The sequence below is a fragment of the Diachasma alloeum genome, unplaced genomic scaffold, assembly GCF_001412515.2.
Source record: "Diachasma alloeum isolate Michigan unplaced genomic scaffold, Dall2.0 Dall_scaffold_00284, whole genome shotgun sequence".
NCBI classification, from domain to species: domain Eukaryota; kingdom Metazoa; phylum Arthropoda; class Insecta; order Hymenoptera; family Braconidae; genus Diachasma; species Diachasma alloeum.
The window spans coordinates 917,595-938,415 of NW_021680423.1; the positions used below are offsets into that span (position 1 = coordinate 917,595).

The 20,821-nt window shown below is 36.8% G+C and overlaps 1 protein-coding gene across 2 annotated transcripts; it reads left to right on the forward strand.

Moving 5' to 3' along the window:
• Positions 1-10,633: 10,633 nt before the first annotated feature.
• Positions 10,634-20,813, forward strand: LOC107038504 (tyrosine-protein kinase Fer). Of its 2 annotated transcripts, none has more exons than XM_015257645.1 (10): positions 10,634-11,207; positions 11,274-11,468; positions 11,727-11,823; positions 11,920-12,115; positions 12,293-12,430; positions 15,492-15,698; positions 15,829-16,015; positions 18,541-19,432; positions 19,514-19,636; positions 19,856-20,813. In XM_015257645.1, the coding sequence occupies exons 1-10, from the start codon at positions 10,995-10,997 to the stop codon at positions 19,996-19,998; spliced, it is 2,391 nt and encodes a 796-aa protein (XP_015113131.1). In that variant the 5' UTR covers positions 10,634-10,994; the 3' UTR covers positions 19,999-20,813. The 2 variants fall into 2 exon arrangements, with proteins under 2 accessions (XP_015113131.1, XP_015113132.1); XM_015257646.1 differs by having other exon boundaries at positions 11,295-11,468.
• The last annotated feature ends 8 nt before the right edge of the window (positions 20,814-20,821 follow it).

Below are 20,821 nucleotides of genomic sequence, written 5' to 3' on the forward strand. Positions count from 1 at the left end.
TTCTTAGCCGAGTGAACGTTGATTCTGACTATTTAAGCGTCGGGTTATTCAGAACTCTCAAATGTATGCGGAAAAAGTGAAAACTGAAAAAAAATTTTCACCGGGGGCCACAGGGTCAGATTTTCGGTTTTTACTTGTAACAATGGTCAGATTTGTTAGCACTTTCATTTTTTATTTGGATAATGCATGCAAGCGTAGGGACAAGAGTGGCTAGAATAGATTCTGCATCCTTCTCCCCTCATTGGGTAAAAATGTCAAGCCTCGATATACATGCATCTCCCCTCCACCCTCTCGTGAAACGTCGATTTTCGAGATTAAAAAAAAAACAATAATTGTATTTTTTATTTCAATAACGCATGAGTAAACAGGGATATGAACGCAGATTTAATATAGGCCCATAGAATTACGGGGACCGGCAAGGATTTGGAAAGTCTGAATACAAGTCCTGCTTACACCTAACAAGTGCTGAAATGGGACATAACCAGAGGTAGAAAGGTCTCGGAAGCACTTGGGAAGAGGCTTCCCAAGACCTATCCAGTTCTGAACGGAAAGACCTAAGTAGAACTTGTCAGGTCCAATTATTCGAATTGTAGCTCTTATTATGATATTATAGGATAGCATTGTAGGTGGGCAAAATCGGACAAATGGTTTAGAAGATGAGTTTTGATCATTATGATGGCTTCCGGGGATCATATACAAAAAAAATCATGAAAGAATTTAGCTAATTCACTACAGAAATTCTATTGAATTTCTATTGAACGTTTTATTAGTACTTGGCCGATTCTATTGAAAATCTCTGCAGATAATTTTTGCGTTTAATTTTCAATAGAAATTTTCAATGGAAAATATTGTATGAAAAAAATTTAATCGAATTCGATTTTTTAATACAACTTATTCTATTGAGATATTGGAGCTTGAAGATATTGGAGCTTGGAGCAACCTAGCCCTGATGATGCAGACTGAAATGTTTGCGAAACGTCGGCAAAAAGCTGAATCTAGACGCGGCATCCATCCGGATGCCATCATAATAGTTTAGAAGATATTCAATTTTTTGTGAAAAACTGTTTTGCTCAATATCTTCCGAAATACTGGTGCGATTAGTTTAATTTTTTTTTCAAAAAATTCGTCTTGCCGCCCCCTAGTAAGATCAATCAAAATATGAATACCCGGTTCATACAAAGTATTCGAGATATTTGCATTTTAAAAATTTTTTCAATTGAGAGTTACTGTAGCGTTCCATAATACGCGTAATACATCATTGAATAAACATCCGAGATTCTGGATCTACTTATACTTATAGTTAGTATAATTGAATCACACCTGTATATGAAATATTGTGTTGATCGATTCAATAAACCTCCTAGTGTAGAACAATTCATCCAAAAATCTTTTTTTCTAAAAACTTACATATCGTCATTTTATCGATTACTTTCGCCTCTGGGGCGATTCTCGTTTGTATGTAGAGAGATTTGGATGTGAGTGACGCTTCGTTTACGGATTGGACATGATAATCGTACAGCAGGGAGCCTATTCTTGACCCAGGATTGCACGGTCGTATGAACCCGTCGTGAACGTAGGCGCTCCGTGTGCGGTGGGGTCCGTACGGTTTGAGACCATCGTATGCGACTTTGGCTCCGTACGCTCCCCTGCGATTTTCACTCGGCGTTCGGTTTCGGGTGCGTTTCGGAATCAACTACTGTAGCTGCAGTGAAGCGAAATTAGATAGGGTTACAGTACTGCTACTGCTACTAAGTCGATTGCGAAACGCGCCCTTCGTATGACGGTTTGACGCGACTTAATCTCACACTTTGACATTCCCTTGGAAGTGTGATTATTTATACATTATTCTTACATCTTTATCCTAAAATCTACTCATTAATTCATTCAATAATGAGGTGTAAGTCAGCAAATGGAAAAGTTGTGAAGAAGACAACAAAAAACAAACGTTCACGACGGGCTTTCATACGATCGTGCAATCCTGGGTCGAGAATAGGCTCCCAGATGATCCGTGAATGGAGGCACACGCACCTCACGATGACTCCTATAGAAATCCTCCCTTAAAACTTCGACTTTTTTAAAAGCAAGCAAAGAGCTAACGTGATAATTTTGGTTAGTTGCCTAATTTTTATTTATTGAATATTTTTTTCCTTGCCGTTCACCAGGAGATGAGGGTTCAATCTTGAAGCATCCGCTCTGATGCTGGAATAAAGCAATTGGGTTGATTATTTCCCCCCATCACCCTTCCAAACAATAGAATTGCAGTATTCGACGTCTCGTGGATTAATCAGAAGAGAATTATATAAGTGAAGGTTTCCTTCTACCGTATGCAATCAGTCTTCTTAAAGAAATTGAATAGAAATGTTCCTAAACATATTGATTCCTTCTTAAACTCCTCAGGATTGAATATGTGAACAAGTGATGTAAATTGTTACAAATAAGAATCTGGAGTATAATTTTGTAAACACATTTGTATTTTGGTAATTTTTTTTAGCTGAATAAACCATATGGGGTATTCCATGTGAACTCACCCAGGTCAAAACCCTGACCATCGCCAATCATATTGTCGATTTTTCCGGTGGTTGTATATGGAAAAATATTTTTTCTCAAATTTTTTCAGATTTTTTGAGGCATCCTGTGGACAGCCATGTTTTTTTGCAAGTTTTTTCTTCAAATACCTGTAATTCCCGTAAAAATCGACCGATTTGAGTTTTTTTTACAAAATGTGTGTCTTCAAACACACTTTCCATATAAAAATATGCCAATTTTTTTCAATTCATTCTTCCATCGATTTCCTCAGAAAAACCTCAAAAAACTTCAAAAAACGAGTCGTTTTCAAAGTTGGACCCTTTTTATATTTTTCAAAAAATTTCAATGAATATATTGGACGAACACAAAATTTTTCACCAAAGGCCAAAGTGGGCTTCCCATTTCGTGGCCGTCATTTCCAATTTGAATATATGAATCCGGGAGGAAAAATTTCAAAAATTTCAAAATTCTATTCGTCTTTGAACGCAGAAGCATTATTTGAATTACCGCCTGAAGAATCACTGCATTATATTCGAATCTGGAACAATTTGATGAATATTTTCAAAATTCGTTAACAACAAATCTTTCCGAGTGGTGAGTTCTAATAGAGATCCCACTTTGGCCTTTGGTGAAAAATTTTATTTTGGTCCAATATATTCACTGAAATTTTTTGAAAAATATAAAAAGGGTCCAACTTTGGAAACGATTCGTTTTTTGAAGTTTTTTGAGGTTTTTCTGAGGAAATCAATGGAAGAACGAATTGAAAAAAATTATCATATTTTTATATGGAAAGTGTGTTCGAAGACGTACATTTTGTAAAAAAAAAAACTCAAATCGATTAATTTCTACGGAAGTGACAGGTATTTGAAGACAAAACTTGCAAAAAAAGCATGGCTGCCCACAGGATGCCTCAGAAAATCTGAAAAAATTTAAGATGTGATATTTTTCCATATACAACCACAGGAAAAATCGGCAATATGATTGGCGATGGTGAGGGTTTTGACCTGGGTGAGTTCACATGGAATAACCCCATATGGTTTGACTGCTTAAATATCAAAAAAGAGATTTATAGCGATAATTTTCGGTCGTTCGGTACTTTTCCCGTTTGCAAGCAGAATAACAATAAATTAACGAATGTACCACGATGACATCGAATACCACAATTTTATTTATCGAAATGGTGATGTGGAAAATAATCCGACACATACCCCTCGAGCTTCAAAATCTATCGGATATTTCCTTCAATATTCCCTGCAAAAAAACGACCGTGCCATGTTTTGCAGATTAAAAAATCCCAAGTGCTTGCGCGAGCGTAAATTTTACTTGCGCAAACTAACTTCTTCCTTTTTGGAAATGCTATTCCTTGCTTCAACAATAAATGTTCAAAATCATATACATTCCACTAATTTAAATAAAACCTTAGATATTATCGCGGAATTTCCTCATCACCTCGACTTCGTACAATGAGATAAAAAAGTGGGATGGGAAGGATGTCAATGAATTCTCGAGAAATAATATTTTTCACAGATACATTTTTCTATTTTTTATTAGTAGTAAAATATTAGGATTGAGGAAATAGCGAAAACAGAACTGAAGAAAAAATACAAATCACAGTACTAAACATCACATTTGTCATCAACATTAAAAGTATAGTATATTTAGTGGTATTTATGCTAAAATCATACCGAACTATCATTCCATGTAAGAATAAAAAGTAAAATGTAAGTAATCTATTATAAAATTGTATTATATCCTATAGTTCGTGTACGATTAAAATGCATCATCGTTACCGGATGGGTTGGAGAAATTGATAATTCTTTTAAATTTTCGATAAAAATCGCTTTTCAAAAACTCCAAGGAAATTTAAAAAATTATATTCAGTTACATATTGGAGAAGGAAGTGATGAAGTGACCCGGAAGAAGACGCCTGCCACTCAGCAAAATCAGAGGCTATAGAGAATCAGAGATTTTCAGTGTACTCAATTTGTGGGGACACATTTTAGGAATTGAAAAATGGGCACTTGTCGAGCGAAACGATTCTTAGATGGATTATGAGTCCATTTATGTTCATTTGACATATTCTGTTAACCCTCGATCACTCGCTCAATGAGCGCGGCGCGGCCCAATTTCGTTCTTTTCATATTTTAGCGTGTTTCTTGACGCTTAAAAAATCCCGAAAAATTAGAGTCCTCCAATGGTTTGTTATTAGCGCTTCATTCAATTACTTTATGGGTCTTCCAGTATAAGTTTTTCCTTCGGTGAGTACCCCCACTCCACGTAATTGCCACTTGTATAGACCTCGCCACAAAAAAATGATCGCGGCTGGGTACCCCCACTCTCTCGAATTTAGCTCCGACTCGACGTCCCCCACCACTCAGATTCAAAATCATTCTTTCCTGGCGGTGACAATATCCATGGCTCCCACTCCTGAAAACGGAGGAAAAAGTTCTACCGGAAAGCCTACACGAGTTTTCAAGCTGCTCTAAAAAATGACAACATCGAGACTTCGAGTACAACAATAAAAAACAATACAGAAATAAATGAGTCATAGGGGAACTACTACTGTCAGCTACAATGTACGGGTTTGAAAAATTTGAACGGGTAAACCATCGGGCGTCCATATTATCACGGCGATCACCACGCCGCCATCTGTAAATAGCGGTCCCAATCAGTGTCACCAGATCGTGACGTCACCCCATTTAAAATTGTACAGATTTTGGCTATAAATCGCCAAAATCTGGCAACTCTGGTCCCAATCCTTTTATTAAACTTTGGCATTGTCTGTTTTTTCTCAGGAAATTTGTTTAGCTAAAAAACAAAAAGAACTGTCGAACGGAGAGAAAAGCGGCGCCGTGCCACCCGGTGCGAAGAAGCCCTGTTGACCGCTCGAGCGACAGTGTTGCTACATTCATTGCTCCACTTGAAATGCGCCCATAGCGGTAAGCGCCAAGTGGCAACAACGCGCTCGGTTTAACCGGGCGTCGCTGCGCTAATCGCGCGACGGATGGAGGCTCGCTGTCGAGTGCGAGTGATCGAGGGTTAAAATTCTGTTGGAAATCTAATTTGCTAACGAATGCATTAGTTTTTCTAAGGAATTATTTCATTCGTACATTTCACTGCTGCATTCTATAATGTTGAGTTTATGAAGTTTGACAACTGCGAAGACCCACTTAACATTATTCTGTAAATAATTCGAGATATAAATACCTTTTTGTAGTTTGTACAATTGTCTCTAAAAACGATATCTCTACTTTTCCCTCTTTTTCTCATTCTCAAATATATTCACGCAATAATCTTCAAACTCACTTATTTTAATTCATGCATCACCGACGCCTAAATTACCCTCACAAAAGTTCTCAGAAGTGCTGCAATCACTGCCAGCTCTGAGGTCAACTCTTACTCCTTTGGATCCTCCTCCTCGAAGAAATCTGATCTTTTCGTCTAATCCGCAGACATGGAACAGGAATCGTCCTCAGGAAAATTCAAGAACGATAAATCGGAAAGAAATTCATCATTAGCATTTTCTTGAGATGTTTTCTCAGCAACAGTTGGCTGCACTGGTTCTGCAGTGGCTTCGATTCTTTGCCCTCCTGAAAATCCTGCTGGTTCAAGTGAAAACATATCAAATCCCATGGTAGGTGCATCGAAAAAATTCACTTCTGCTTGACCCTTGCCTTTCATCGAATCATTTGCTTGAGAAACTGAAGAAATTTCACCGACTGCTGTTGCCGCAGTATCATCAATGAGTGGACGTGCAGCCACGTCACTGATAGGTGGATTTCCTACCGAGTCACCAACATGTGAAGTTTCTGGATACTTATAGGAAGGTGAATCTACTGAAGAATGTGCGGTGTCTGAGAATGGTGGTGTCGCGATGATAATCGGCCACTTACTATCAATACTTTTGATTTTACAGTCCAAATCATACAAAACTGCCGCCGAAAAAGTCCCAGTCCAGGTCTTGCGGAGATTAAACATCAATGCTCTCGTCTTACTGTCGACAGCCATGAATACGGAGCTAAAAGTATTCACCAATTGCTCCGCAAACAGATTTATGTACACTGAACTTGCGTTCTTGATCATTGAATCGAGCAAATAGAGTCCTGGAAGTTTCGACTTTGGTGGTACTTTAGTGATATGGCGTTCAAGACCTATGACAAGCTCGTCTGCATAGTGGTTGACGAGTTTCTTTGCTATTGCTGTCAATTCACCGATTTCCCAGGGATCGCTGTCTTTTAGCCACTTTAGACAGGACTGAAACTCCTCGACAATGTCTGGATCTTTCACTAACACCATTCCACTGGGGTATTTTAATTCATTGTTAGAGATAAATTGCAATTTATTGCGGGGTAAATTGAATCCTCTGTGTTTACTTCCAGTTGAACCACTACGGAAAATTCAACAATTTTTTATTATACGAACTATAAATTTTTACAATTTTATGTATTTTATGTTTTTTTATCTTATTTTAAGTCTGGAACGCCAAAGAATGGAATAAGGAAAACAGATAAACTTTTATTTTCGTGCACAAATTCACGACTCAAGGTTTATTATCATTTTGTGACTTCTTCATTATAACTATAAGGTTGAGGCCGATTTAGTGCGAATTATTAGGTGTATAACTTAATTTTGGTCTTTTTTGTCAAAAAAAAATTTATATTATAAAATATATAAATACTAGATCAATCATCGAAATATCGTCCATCGCTTTTGATGACCTTGCGCCATCCATCGGGCAACATACGAATGCCATCGCGAAAAAAACTTGCAGGCTTTGAGGCGATGAAGTCATCGACGAATTTTCGTATATTGTCCAGAGTTTGGAAGCGGCTTTCCTCCAAGGCATGGACTGGAATAGATGGTAATCGGAAGGGGCCAAGTCCGGTGAATAAGCCGCGTGCGGGACAACCTCCCAGCCCAAGCTTAAAATTGTTTTCTGAGTCGCGCGAGCAACACGAGGTCGAGCGTTATCATGGAGCAACATGACTTTCCGGCTCCCTTGCCCAGTAAATGGCCTCTGCTCATCAAGTAACTCGCTCAATTTGTTCAATTGTCAACTGTAGCGTTCTGCAGTATCTGTCTGACCCGTTTCCAAAAGTTCGTAACAGATTATACCCTTCATATCCCACCAGATCCAGAGGAGAACCTTCTTCATGTGAATTTTTTGTTGGGGAGTGGATGCCGATGGTTGTCCGGGATCCACCCATGACTTTTTCCATTTGGGATTAGCAAAAAAAAATATATTTTTCATCTCCCGTCACAATTTTTGACATTTTTTTTTTTTGACACTTGGCAAGCAGCGAAAGACAAGTGCTGATGGGTTGACCGAGGGTGGATTCAGTCAGTTCGTGTGGAAAACCCATCTTCCTACCTTTTGTATTTTTCCCATTGCGTGTAATCGTTTAGAGACTGCTGCTTGAGTAACTCCTAGCTGAGCTGCAAACGCTTTTTGGGTTTGTTGAGTCTTTGTCGAGTAATTCTTGCAATTCAGCATCTTCAAATTTCAGAGGCTGTCCAGGACGCTCCCGATCACTGAGATCGAAATCACTTTCTTTAAAGCCTCTATACTAATATTTACACGTATTATAAGACACAATATCCTTTCCGAGAGTAGAACAAATCGATTCGTGGGCTACAGTTGCATTTTTTCCTTGTTGGAACTCGTACATACTATCGTATATACTACTCTTTTGTGAAGTTATGCAGCTCTTCCAGACATAACATATATCGTATTAAAAACTGTAAGGTTCACTCTTCAATATCGGAAACGGGCGCGTGAATATGTAAATTTTAAATAAGATAACCCACTCAATGAAAAAAAAGCTCAAGATTAAGTTAACCTAATAAAATGATCGTTATGTTGATGAATCAAAATAAGGAAGATTTTCGAAGACTGTGATTGGTTGTAATTGTTCCACCAATTGTGATTTATCAAAGAGGTCTCAGGAGAGGGGCATCAGGCTCCTATCTTACTTTTCAAGGCCATTGGAGAGGAAAGAGAAGAAGGGACGTCTGCGATAATAATGAAGCGGGGGTGTTCCATGCTCTTTCAATCAGGTTTTTTTTTATTCCGATGAAAATTGAATATGATGTAGAAGCGTTCCAAGTATGCCTTGAAATGCTATTAAAAAAATGCTTCGAAAGTTATGCGAAATAAAAAATTTTAGATTGGACCAGGTAAGTGATTTTAAACAAGCAGGGGTTTGAGTCTTTTTGGTGGAAGCCATCTGACTGTTTCTTTATGTGTTATAACTGTTTTGCTTTTTTTCATTTTTGCCAATTCCACTGGTAGTAAGCTTCCGAATGAATCTGTACCAGTTCTATATAAAAATATAGAAACACTGATTCCGTTAAGATTAGATATCAACAGTGTTACAAAAAAAATCCGCCTACACGTATGAAAAAATCGTATAGAAATTTTCTATACGGATCGCGTATAAAAATTCTACAGGATTTCCGTATATGATATTCGGATATTTCTAAACGAATATTTTATATACGAATTATTTCTACACATAAATTTTTACATAAATTTTTGTTTTCATGTCGCAACTTCATACGAAATGTTTCTATACGTAGGTCGTATAGGATCAAACCTATAGAAATCGTGTCGAAATAATTTGTATAAAAAATATCCATATAGAAATATCCGAATATCCTATACGAAAATCCTATAGAGATTCTATAGGCAATCTGTATAGAAAATTTCTATGCGATTTTTTCATTCGTGTGCTGATTCGAAAACAATATCTTTTCCGCTACGGTGGGTGCAAAGTCAGATTTCTCTCCCGCAAAGCGGGATTTTAAGAAAAACATTTTGACTTCAACATTCCACAATAAATTTAAGGAATGACAAAAATGAATGAATCTAGCGGTCATCCTAACATCAACTCGGAGCACATAAAAACCTCTCATTAAACTGCTTCTCTTAAAAATTTTCAATGTCATTACATTTAAAAAAAAATCTCTCTAAACTCAATACCACTTAACATGACAAACACAATACTAAAACAAAAAATGTTTTTCAGAATATTTTGCTTTAAATAGGAGGGAAATAATGAGGAATATGGAAACTTAATAAATTACGCAGATGAGGAGTGGATGTACCACTTGAAACGTCGGCAAATTAGTGGAAATTTATAGTTGATTTTATTTTTCACTTTTAAAATTGATGAAAACCGCGAAATGGCCTGGAGGAATAGGAAATATTTGAATGTTCATACTGGCGATTGGAATATTAATTCTTTTGGTAGTTTTTTCATATTTTCATCATATGTTGAAAATCGATGAGAAAAAAAAATGGAAACTCATTAACAAGCTAATTAGCGATCTACTAAGTAGTACCAATAGCTCTTGCAGCTCTAATTTGTAGAATTTCAGAATATTTCAATAATGACAACCAAACTAAAGGAAAATCCCTCAGAATTTCCGAAAATTCAATTCACAACTCGAATAGCTCTACCTCATTTCAAAAATTTCGTCGAAAACAATGAAAAAACCTGTTCAGATGTAAGAATAACTGTTATATATGGATTAATTTTCATGGCTATATGGTTTTCTCCACTTCTAAGTGATGATTACTTTTCTCACTGGCAAAGTATTAATTTTGCCAATTTCTTCGCGGCCGTTCCAGTACCTTCCATCAAGTAGAGATTGCTGTTACCCACAGTAGGACAACTGCCATAATTCTCAAATATCTCTGAACGATATCACCATGAGACAGAAAATACCCATCACAATCACTTAGGGGAGGTTGGGGAAAAACGGACACTTTTGTTTTTTTTTAAATGTTAATGAAGGGTTGAATGTTGATAAAATTCAATGAATTTCTCAATACAAAGAACAATTCTTTCCCTTTGTGACGAGTCCAAACTGAGCTCAATTGGTCAATTTGTTTCCGAGTTATGAATATTAAAAGAAAAGTCTAAAGTGTCCGTTTTACCCCACCCTCCCCTACAATATAATAGAAAATGATTATGCTAAAAGTTGTAATTAATAAGTAAAAACATAAGGACTCTTTCTTATCCTCTCCATTATATCCACTCCCTAAGATGGAGACACTATAGGTATTCCCCCCACTGAATAAATCACTTACTTTCACCGAGTGCACGTCCCATCTTCTCCATCCACCATACCTTGTGGCGGTATTTCCTGAAGTTAGATCAAAAGAATTTTCGTCTGGAGTTGTTGAGTGATGTGTTGTCCAGTGGCCTTAACATTTCCAAAACCCACCCGACCGCCCCTCATTCTCCCCAATACCCCAAAGAAACCTCTCATTATCAACAGTAAAGCAATGCATTAACCAGAGGAATGTTGTCACTGAACTATAATTCCCTCTATTTAAAGTGATCACGTCAGGTTGTAGGTACTTTTCAGGAATGAGTTAAATCTGGATTGTGCCCATTCTCTTGATTTAAATAACGAGTGTAAAATTGGAGTGGAGTGATTGTGATTTTCAACGTGAAAAAATGGGCTTTTCTACAAGCCTCCAGGGGCAGGCATCGCACGAGGCCCTGCTGGGTAGGCAGGACGCGGAAATTAAACTCCTTGAGACTATGAGAAGGTGTCTGACAACTAAAGTCAAGTCAGATCGTGAGTATGCCTCGACAATATCATCACTCAGTATTCAGGGTAAAAAACTTGAACGCTGTGATGACCTCGTTGGCAGCCTGATCACTCAGGTAGTTATTCCATTGCCTTGTTCGTAACATCTTCCAGGAATTTTTACAACTTCCTGTTTGAAGAAGAATCACGAATTGTTTTTGCAGAGCTGGAGAGACATTATGGACTCTATTGATCAGACTGCCAAATTGATTAAGCAACAGGCGGATTCTATGGAGAACGTTGTTGTTGAACATATTAATAATCTACATTCGGAGAGGAGACGAGCCAGGAAACTGTACCAGGAGGAGCAGACCTGGCTCACTAATCAGTTTCAGCAGGTAAATTATTGGGGAGAATGATATCAGGGTGAAAGGGTGCAATCTAAGTTAACTTGTGGATTATCCATACAAATAATGTCTCTTGGGAATTTCTCGTTACGAAGATAATTCATCCATTAAGAAAGACAAGAAATCTTTCTTTATGATTGTATTTTGAGACAGGATTCATAACATTTTCCACAAAAAAGTCATCAATTTCCTGTAATTTCAGTCAAAAATGATTTTCAAATGAACTAACATAAATTTTTATGCCATCAGTTGAGTGAAGATGTTGCCAGGAAGAAGACAGAGTACCAAAAGAATCTAGAAATGTACAAACTCGCACGTTCGCGGTTTGAAGAGCACTACGTGAAATGTAAGAGTTCGACTATCAATTTGATTTTGTGAAAATATGAAACAAAAATATAGACTTAAAAAATTTGAGTGAAATTTATGCTTTATATGAATATAGCTGGGAGAGGAGGGAGAAAGTTGGATGACGTGAGAGAGAAATATCAAAAGGCTTGTCGTAAATTACATCTCACTCATAACGAGTATGTGTTACTCATTGGTGCTGTGACAGATTGTGAACAAGATTTGAGGAATTGCTACCTGCCGAGTCTTCTTCGCAGGCAACAGTCTATTCATCAGGAGTTCATCGTTGCTTGGTAAGAGTTACAGATAGGTTTTTGGCCAATAACTCTAATGTGTGTGTATTTTTTTAACATGCTAATGAAGTGATGAAAGAGGTCAGTCACAGAAGAAATATCGATGAAATCATGAATAAGTGAAAGGTTTCTCGGGGTTTAACTGAAATTTAAATGAAATTTAAATGATTTTGTTAGGAAAAAAATCCTTCAAGACACCGTGAAATACTCCCACTTTGCTTCTGAGAAATTTATAGAGATTCAAGCACAGATGAAAGCTGCTGCTGATTCTGTTAATCCTCTCGACGAGTACAAGGATTTTATTGGAAAACATCGGTAAGTTGACGGTTTAATAATTCTAATGATTAAAAAATTATGGAAAAATCTCCTAATTACTTTACATGAAATCGTCATCAATTTTTTTATTGGAGAATTAATCAATTTGGGGTTAACTGGATGGAAATCGCAATCCCAGTAGCGAGATGATAATGAAAATACTTCAAAATTATAAAGAGATGCGGCTAGTGGAGAGAATTTTCCATCTATCGAATGTTACATACAATGCGATGTTCAGTTCCTATAGTGAAATTTCCTATTTTTCCGTTTGTAAAATTGGAAAGTAGTAAATTCATTGAAATTTTCAATCTGGGACAGAAAATCATGAATAACTTGATCTCAACTCTAAATAAAGATTGAATGAATTCCTTGCAGGGCATCAATCATCGACATAATCATCTTTTTTAATTACAGTTAAATTTTGAATAAGTCAATTGTTAATATTACTCACCAATTTTTTGATTATTAAATTAAGGCCCGGGTGTATTATCTTTCGAATGTTATCTGGATTTTTTTTATCTTTCGTAATCCAAAATTGTCAATTGAGTGGTACATCATGTAGAAATTCCCAAAAATTATGATAGAATGATAACAAAAAATAGAAACAATTCTGAACTTTTTAAAAGAGCGTTTTTAATTGAGATTCAGAATGAGTTAAAAAAAGTGGAAATTACAAATATCTGATTCGCTGTGGCAAATTATCTATTAGCTGTCATTTTCCGTGGTGGATAACAAAACACTAACTCCTCATGAGAAGTGACAGCTAGGTATCTCAATTTTCAAAACAGTGGTATGTAGTCATCTGCCATTTTTATGTGATAAAAGTGTGATTAAAAAATTCTCCAAAATATTACAACTTTTTTCAAAGAGCCCTTTCCGTAATAAATGTCTCTGTGCAGTGTGGGAAAAGATTTACGAAATCAGTCTTCCCCCTGCATGATATTGGGTGACAGGCCGCCATTTGTCACCGTAAATCAGATACATTTTTCAATTTCTTGTTATTCAACTTATTCTGAATATAAATTAAAAATGCACTTTAAAAAAATTAAGAATTTTTTCTACTTTTTTTGATTATTCATTCATAATTTTTCAAAACTTCTGCATGATGCAGGACTTAATTGACAATTTCAGATGACGAAAGATGAAAAAAAAAATCGAGATAACGTTCGAAAGATAGTACACCCGGGCCTTAACCATCAATTTAAATATTCAAATTCCAAATTATTTTATCAACCAATAATTGAGAAATTTAAATTACCAATTATTATATTATTTTTCAAATTCCAATGAAGATAAGTAAAAACTTAATAATTGTAAGGTGCAACTTCTCATAATATTACTAAAGTAATGATTGATGCCGATCTATGCAGTGCTTCAATTCTCTGAGAAACATGGTCAATCTGAAGGCTGCAAATATTACTCTTTTTCATTCATCATACATCCACGTAGACAACAATTGATTCGTCAGAAAAATATCAAGAAAACTTCGTGAAAGCAAATTATCCATGAAAAGATTTCTGCTGTTTCTTCATAGCAACAATTATACCGAGATGCGTGAACAATCATGACAAGCATATAATTGTTGATTATTGTGCACTTTTCTCGGATACAAGTGGCTGTAGAAAAAAACGTCAATGTGGGTTTTCAGCAGCTGACATAATTTGTATGGAATAATGTTTATTCAATTGAAAATTTTGCAGTTTTTCTGTGTCTTTTCTTAATAGAAAATGCTCAATAAAAACTATTTCATAGAAACAATTGATAGAACTTTATCTTTCTATACAACTTCTCAACATAAATTTTTCAAGTTTGGTCCACTCAAGTTCTTCTTTCTTTCTAAAAAAAAATCAAATCAACAGACTTTGAAAATTTAACAGAGGAATTTCGACGGAATATATGTCAATAGAGTAAACTGGAAAGACAAATCAAATTCTATTGTTTTTGTGGATAATATATCAGTAGCGAAGTGGTAGCAGGAGATAAGTCAATTTGGACTATTGACCAGTTTTCAATCAATATCTCGAAATCTAAGGGAGATAACAAAATTTTGGTTATAACCTTTTTTGTGGAGCCGATTGAGTGCTACAACAAATATAATTACAAAAATTTCGCTATCTCTCATAGATTCGGAAATATTCCTCAAAAACTCAACTGGGAGATAAGCCGACTTATCTCCGTTTACCACTTCACTGTTGATATATTCTATTGAACAGTTCTATTGAACTGTGAAGCGCGCAATTAAGTTGCTGAATTTGCCAATAGAATCAGTGAAAAACTAATAGAGTTTTCAGTTATAGTACCTTCAAAATTATCGGAATATTTCCCGATAGCTTCATTCCTAACGAATGAAGGTGTCAAGTTTTACAGGCTAAAAACCCCGGACTGTAAAGCACAGGATTGAGGAAAATATTTCGATTAATTTTAAAGGTCAAACGGTATTTGGAGGATTATTTTCCACCTGGAATCACGGCCAAACGGAGCGGAGTATTCGAGGAAATAGTATTTTTCATCACGCTGTGACGAAAAGTGAACTTCACATTGTGATGAAAAATATTGTTCGTAACTCGTGAAAAAATGTTTTTTAGCTCGTTACGAAATATACTATTTCCGGCCTGTTGCGATGGGGTTTTTTACTCGGGTGGCGTTGGCCTCCGAGTCGTAGGCGAGGACTGGCCAACCACACGAGTAAAAAAACCCCATCGCAACAGCCCAGGAACAATATTTTTCTGTAGTGATTTTCAAGTTTTCGAGTTTGAGAAGTATGTAATACCAATTCCCAGACAAGAAATCGTGAGAAGCAGTACAGAAAAAATATTTGATTGTGGTCACGAACAAACTAGCAGCTACTATAAAAGTTCCAGATCCAATATCCGAAAACAATCTGTAACAAATCGACCACAATCACTCGAATATTTAGCTGTGATCAGCCAGAACCCAGAGTCGGAAAATAATCAATAGCATTTCAATAGAATTTTCTTGCAAATGCGCTACATCATTCTGTGATTTTTTTTCGTATACATTTAACATCAATTTTAAATACTGATGATGAAACAATATTAAGGACTCGACCGGCGTCACCTCTTCGCCTCTCATTCGATGAGAATTTAGTGGACAATACGTCTGGCAAGCTACTACCAAACAAATTGACCGTGGATAATCTAACGATTGATTGGCTACGTGGTCGTTTGACTGAGCTCGAGAGTTCCTTGAAGGCAGCGCAGCAGAATCGCCAGAGTATACAGCCAACCGAAAATAACTCTGATCCCAGGTGAATTATGTCGTTTTATTTTCCTCTCAACCTTTCCAACTGTTTTCCTCCTATCTCCTAGAGTAATCATTGAGTAATTTTGTCATAGTCATAATTATGAGCAAACTAACGAGCGTATCTTAATTGTCAGCAAGAAGACGCCACTAGATTATTCTAGAGAGAGAGAAGAGCTGAGATTACGTTGCCAGGAGAAGAAAATATCACGACAGGCGGAAATGATTCGTGGGGCTTTGAATGAATTGGGGTGCGAGGAATTACCGTCTGGATGTGATCTGTCCATGGAGGGATCTTTCACAGAACCCTCAACACAACCGAAAGTAAGAGAAAAATCTTGAATCAATTCTGCAATGAAATTGGGGCATGTAAACGGTCGAATTCGAGTTTCTTATCAATTTTATACAGGGTGTCCCAAAATGAAATGTTATCTTCACGAGGGTAGTTCGGGGGGCTCATTTGGAGAGGAAAACTCCATTAACATTTTTCTCTTCGACTCTTTGTTTGAGGGTTATCAAATAAAAAGGGACCGCCAATCAAATGTTTTTTCCTGTTAGAGAAATCATGCCGTCTTCTCCATTCAATGCGGTCGGGCCAAGGCATTGTATGTCCTATCGATTCCAATCAATCTCATCCCTTGATATCGAATGAGAGAGAAAATATGGATTTTTTTACGTGGACTTCGATTTTCAGCCGCATCGCGTGTTGGACCCAAATCGCTCCTACGTCACGTTGAATTTTGTCACAGTTTTTCTCATCCCGTTTTGGCAATATAGGAACAAAATACATAATGATCTTTTCGTGAGAAGACCCGCTAAACCGCGATTCTAACCTCGCTTCGCTCGGTTTGATCGCGGTTTACGGGCCTTCTGACGAAAAATTGCATTCATCACACGGTCCAAAAGTATTTTCTGACGAATGTGGCTTTGTAGGCCGAGCCGAAGGCGAGTCTCCTATAATCACATTCGTCAGAAAATACTTTTGGACCGTGTGATGAATGCAATTTTTCGTCAGAAGGCCCGTAAACCGCGATCAAACCGAGCGAAGCGAGGTTAGAATCGCGGTTTACCGGGTCTTCTCACGAAAAATGTTATTAGAGTTTTCATCTCCAAATGAGCGCCCCGAACTACTCTCACGAGGATGACATTTCATTTCAGGACACCCTGCATACATTTCGAGAAATAGTGATTTCAGATTGATGTCGAAATTTTTTTTATTGCAGTTGAGAAAATTTTCTAAAAATAATAATTCTTTGAATTTTTTCCTGCAATCGTGTATTATGGAAAAATGTGTCATGAATTGAATTACGTGAAGTTGACGTTTTTGTCCATTGATGCTAGAACAAGAAGTCAAAAAACTCTTTTGTAGTTAGCGCATCCTCAAGAAATAATCCCTTATGATATTTTTTACTTCCGAATGGAAGCATTGTATTCGTCAAATCCGAAATTTCCTATGTTTTGTGTCAGGATAACTAATTTTGGCCTCAGGAGTTCGAATATGCTATTTTTGGACCATGTCCGGATCTATAAATGTCTGTCTATGTGTATGGGACCGATCGGTTTTCGACGATAACTGAAAAATATTTGTTTGAATGAATCCAATTGTGATTGGAAATATACTTCCCAATACCATCTTAACAAAGTTCGATCATGGGATTGATTGCATCATCTGTTATTGAAAAAATTTATTTTTAAACCAACATTCGGGAAAAGGCAAATAATTTTAACGTTGGGACACTGTTGAATTCAACGAATTATTGAAAATACATCGGCATAGAAATTCCATTCGGAAGCAAACTGCAGATTTATTAGCAACAATATATTGGCCATGTTATGACGAAAGTAATTTCCCACTTGTTTCGAAATTATCCATCATTGTTCCCTTGATTGCTACCACTTCATTGCAGAATTCAAACGTCATCACTCATATGAAATAATAATTTCTACGTTCTCATAGACTTCTCTGACATTGAAAAAATTTCAGAAGAATATAGGTCCAGATAATGGGTTATTTACACTGAGGCGAAATCAACACCTCATGACCATGATTAAAAAATCACCACTCAAATATCTCCCTTCAGTTAATGGTACGAATAATATTGCAAAGCCACACAGTGCTGGATCTTCACCAAAGCCAATTCGCGTAACTCCGTCTCGTCATACAGTATGTTATCGTTTACGCGTTCGTGTGGAAATTTACTTGAATTTATCTGTCTCTATTCTTTCTCTAAACAATAATTTTCCTTCCGTTATATCCTTCCACTAACGTTTTGTTTTTCTCTCCTAGTGTTGAACCCTCAATGTTTTGACATTGATGAATGAGATGTGTTGTGCTCAATGTATCGCGTTGGTCATAAAACCAGTCCTGAGGTAGTAAAATCGGAGAATAGTCAATTCAGTAAAATTATTATTTGCCTCACGAAATGAGGACTCTGACCAAATATTTCCTTTTTACCACTTCATTACTGAAATTCTTGCCAGTAAATTTCTGCCAATCATCTGAGAAACGCATGATTGCAGGATAAAACATAAAGACCTTTTCGAAAGCTGATGAAATCCCCCACAAAAAGTCTCTTGATAATTTCCCCTAAAATCCTTCATCGCTGCGATAATTCCAGAAATACTCATTTGTTATTTATGAACTCAACTACCACTCGTACTATAGCTATTCTAACGCATAAAAATGCTGGCAGACGTAGCAATTCACCGGCACTGATGACAGACCGTTACCCACAACCCATGTTTACCACCCAAACATGAGTTTTTTTAATCCGCACGTCATGACTATTGTAACCATTCATCATTCCCTCATCCGTATCATCATCTCATCATTACTTATTGTATTGTAGGTGCCCAGTGGATTGAATAACTCCTCCAACAATGAGAAGAGCAGTGGAGGTTTGATCGAGGAGGAATGGTTCCATGGAGTATTACCCAGAGAAGAAGTAGTTCGATTGTTGGTGGTCGAAGGTGACTTCTTAGTGAGAAAAACCACCCGCAATGACGAGTGTCAAATTGTTCTATCTGTATGTTGGGACGGTCACAAGCATTTTATTGTTCAAACAACATCGGAGGGTCATTATCGTTTCGAGGGTCCGACATTTCCCTCAATTCCCGAATTAATAAGACACCAGTGGAAATCTGGCCTGCCAGTCACTAGTCGATCTGGGGCAGTATTAAAGACTCCAATTCTGAGAGAGCGGTGGGAGTTGAATAACGACGATGTTATTCTACAGGAGAAAATAGGACGTGGGAATTTCGGAGACGTTTATAAAGCGAAATTACGCTCGTGTCAGACGGAAGTAGCTGTAAAAACGTGTAAAGTTACGCTGCCTGATGAGCAGAAGAGAAAATTTTTGCAAGAGGGACGAATACTTAAGCAATACGATCATCCAAACATTGTTAAACTCATTGGTATTTGTGTGCAAAAACAGCCTATTATGATTGTCATGGAACTAGTAGCTGGGGGCTCTCTCTTAACGTATTTGCGGAAGAATGCTTCGACGATTGGCCAGAGGGAACAGTTTCGTATGTGCAAAGATGCAGCCGCCGGAATGAGATATTTAGAGTCGAAGTATTGCATTCATAGGGATTTAGCTGCCCGCAATTGTCTCGTTGGCAATGAATCGATTGTCAAGATCTCAGATTTTGGAATGTCTAGGGAAGAGGAGGAGTACATTGTCTCAGATGGAATGAAGCAAATTCCTATCAAATGGACTGCACCTGAAGCTCTTAATTTTGGTACATGATATTTTTGTATTCTGAAAATTTAATCGATTGAAAATCGGTGAGGGCTTTACTAATGCATTTTTGTATGTGCAGGCAAATACACTTCATTATGTGATGTTTGGAGTTATGGAGTTCTAATGTGGGAGATATTCTCAAAAGGAGGAAATCCTTACAGTGGAATGTCTAATTCACAAGCTAGAGAAAAAATTGATGCTGGTAATTATTGTTTCCATTAATAATTCATTAGTGAAGTGGTTAAACAATTTAAGTTGACACATTTATTTAACCATGGAACTATTGCGGTAGTTAGTGACTTCAGGCGAAAAAGGTCTCTTGACATTTTCACATGAAATCACCTATCGACGAGATAATTGTATGATTGACATAATTGTTACATTCATCGCAATCACATTCATATGATTTTCAAATTGATAGGATATCGATTGCCAGCGCCTGACAACACGCCCGACGAGGTCTATAAACTAATGCTAAGATGCTGGGATTACGAGCCCGACAAAAGGCCACATTTCGAACAAATTTACAACATAATTAATGCCCTGTGTCAGTCGCACGTTTGAATAAATTAACAACAAGATTGCTCGTCTCAGTAATTCTTTTCGCGTCCCCGTTAGCGACAAGGGAATTAGAACATCAAGACTCATTGGAATTCCAAATTCATGTAGGTAGAAGTAAAAAAACTAGGATTGTAATTCCTTATAGTGTTTGTAACATTCGACGAACGTTAGAATTAGGTCAGGTATTTGCACGTCTGATGGAGATTTCAGTGTTCTCAGTATCGGCGAATATAACTAGTACTTGTATTACGCTTCTGAGCGGTTCTGCTCATCGATATTTTTGATACAGATTTGTGATGTAACTCTAGAAATGTGCACTCGAGTATTGACCCGAATCATCAATTCGATTTGTACAGAATTTGTATTTATTGTTAATTATTAATTTAATGACGCCGTTTATTATTATATATTCATGAGAAGGTTTGTTTATTTAAACCGTTTAATTTGTTCAAGACGCTCATTGTAAAACATTCAGGATGTCATTATTGTCAAATTTCTGGAGCATATTATTTTATTTTCGCAATAGCAATTTATGTCAGATCACTTTCTGCGACTAAGTTTTTATACAGATGATTTATTTTATCAACGTTGTCTAGATTACGAATTTATTGATTATCTCTCATGTTACGAAAATTATGTTCTGCTGTTTGGAAGCTGATCTCCGGCTTATCTCCTCCTTTTTGTTGAATCTGCGCTGTGCAATACGTTATTTACTTACATACAGATGTTTGCATTTCAATATAAAAACGAGTGTAACGATTTATTTCGTTCTGAATATAATATGATTAAAGTCTTGTTTTACTGCATAGAAAAATTAATTCCAATC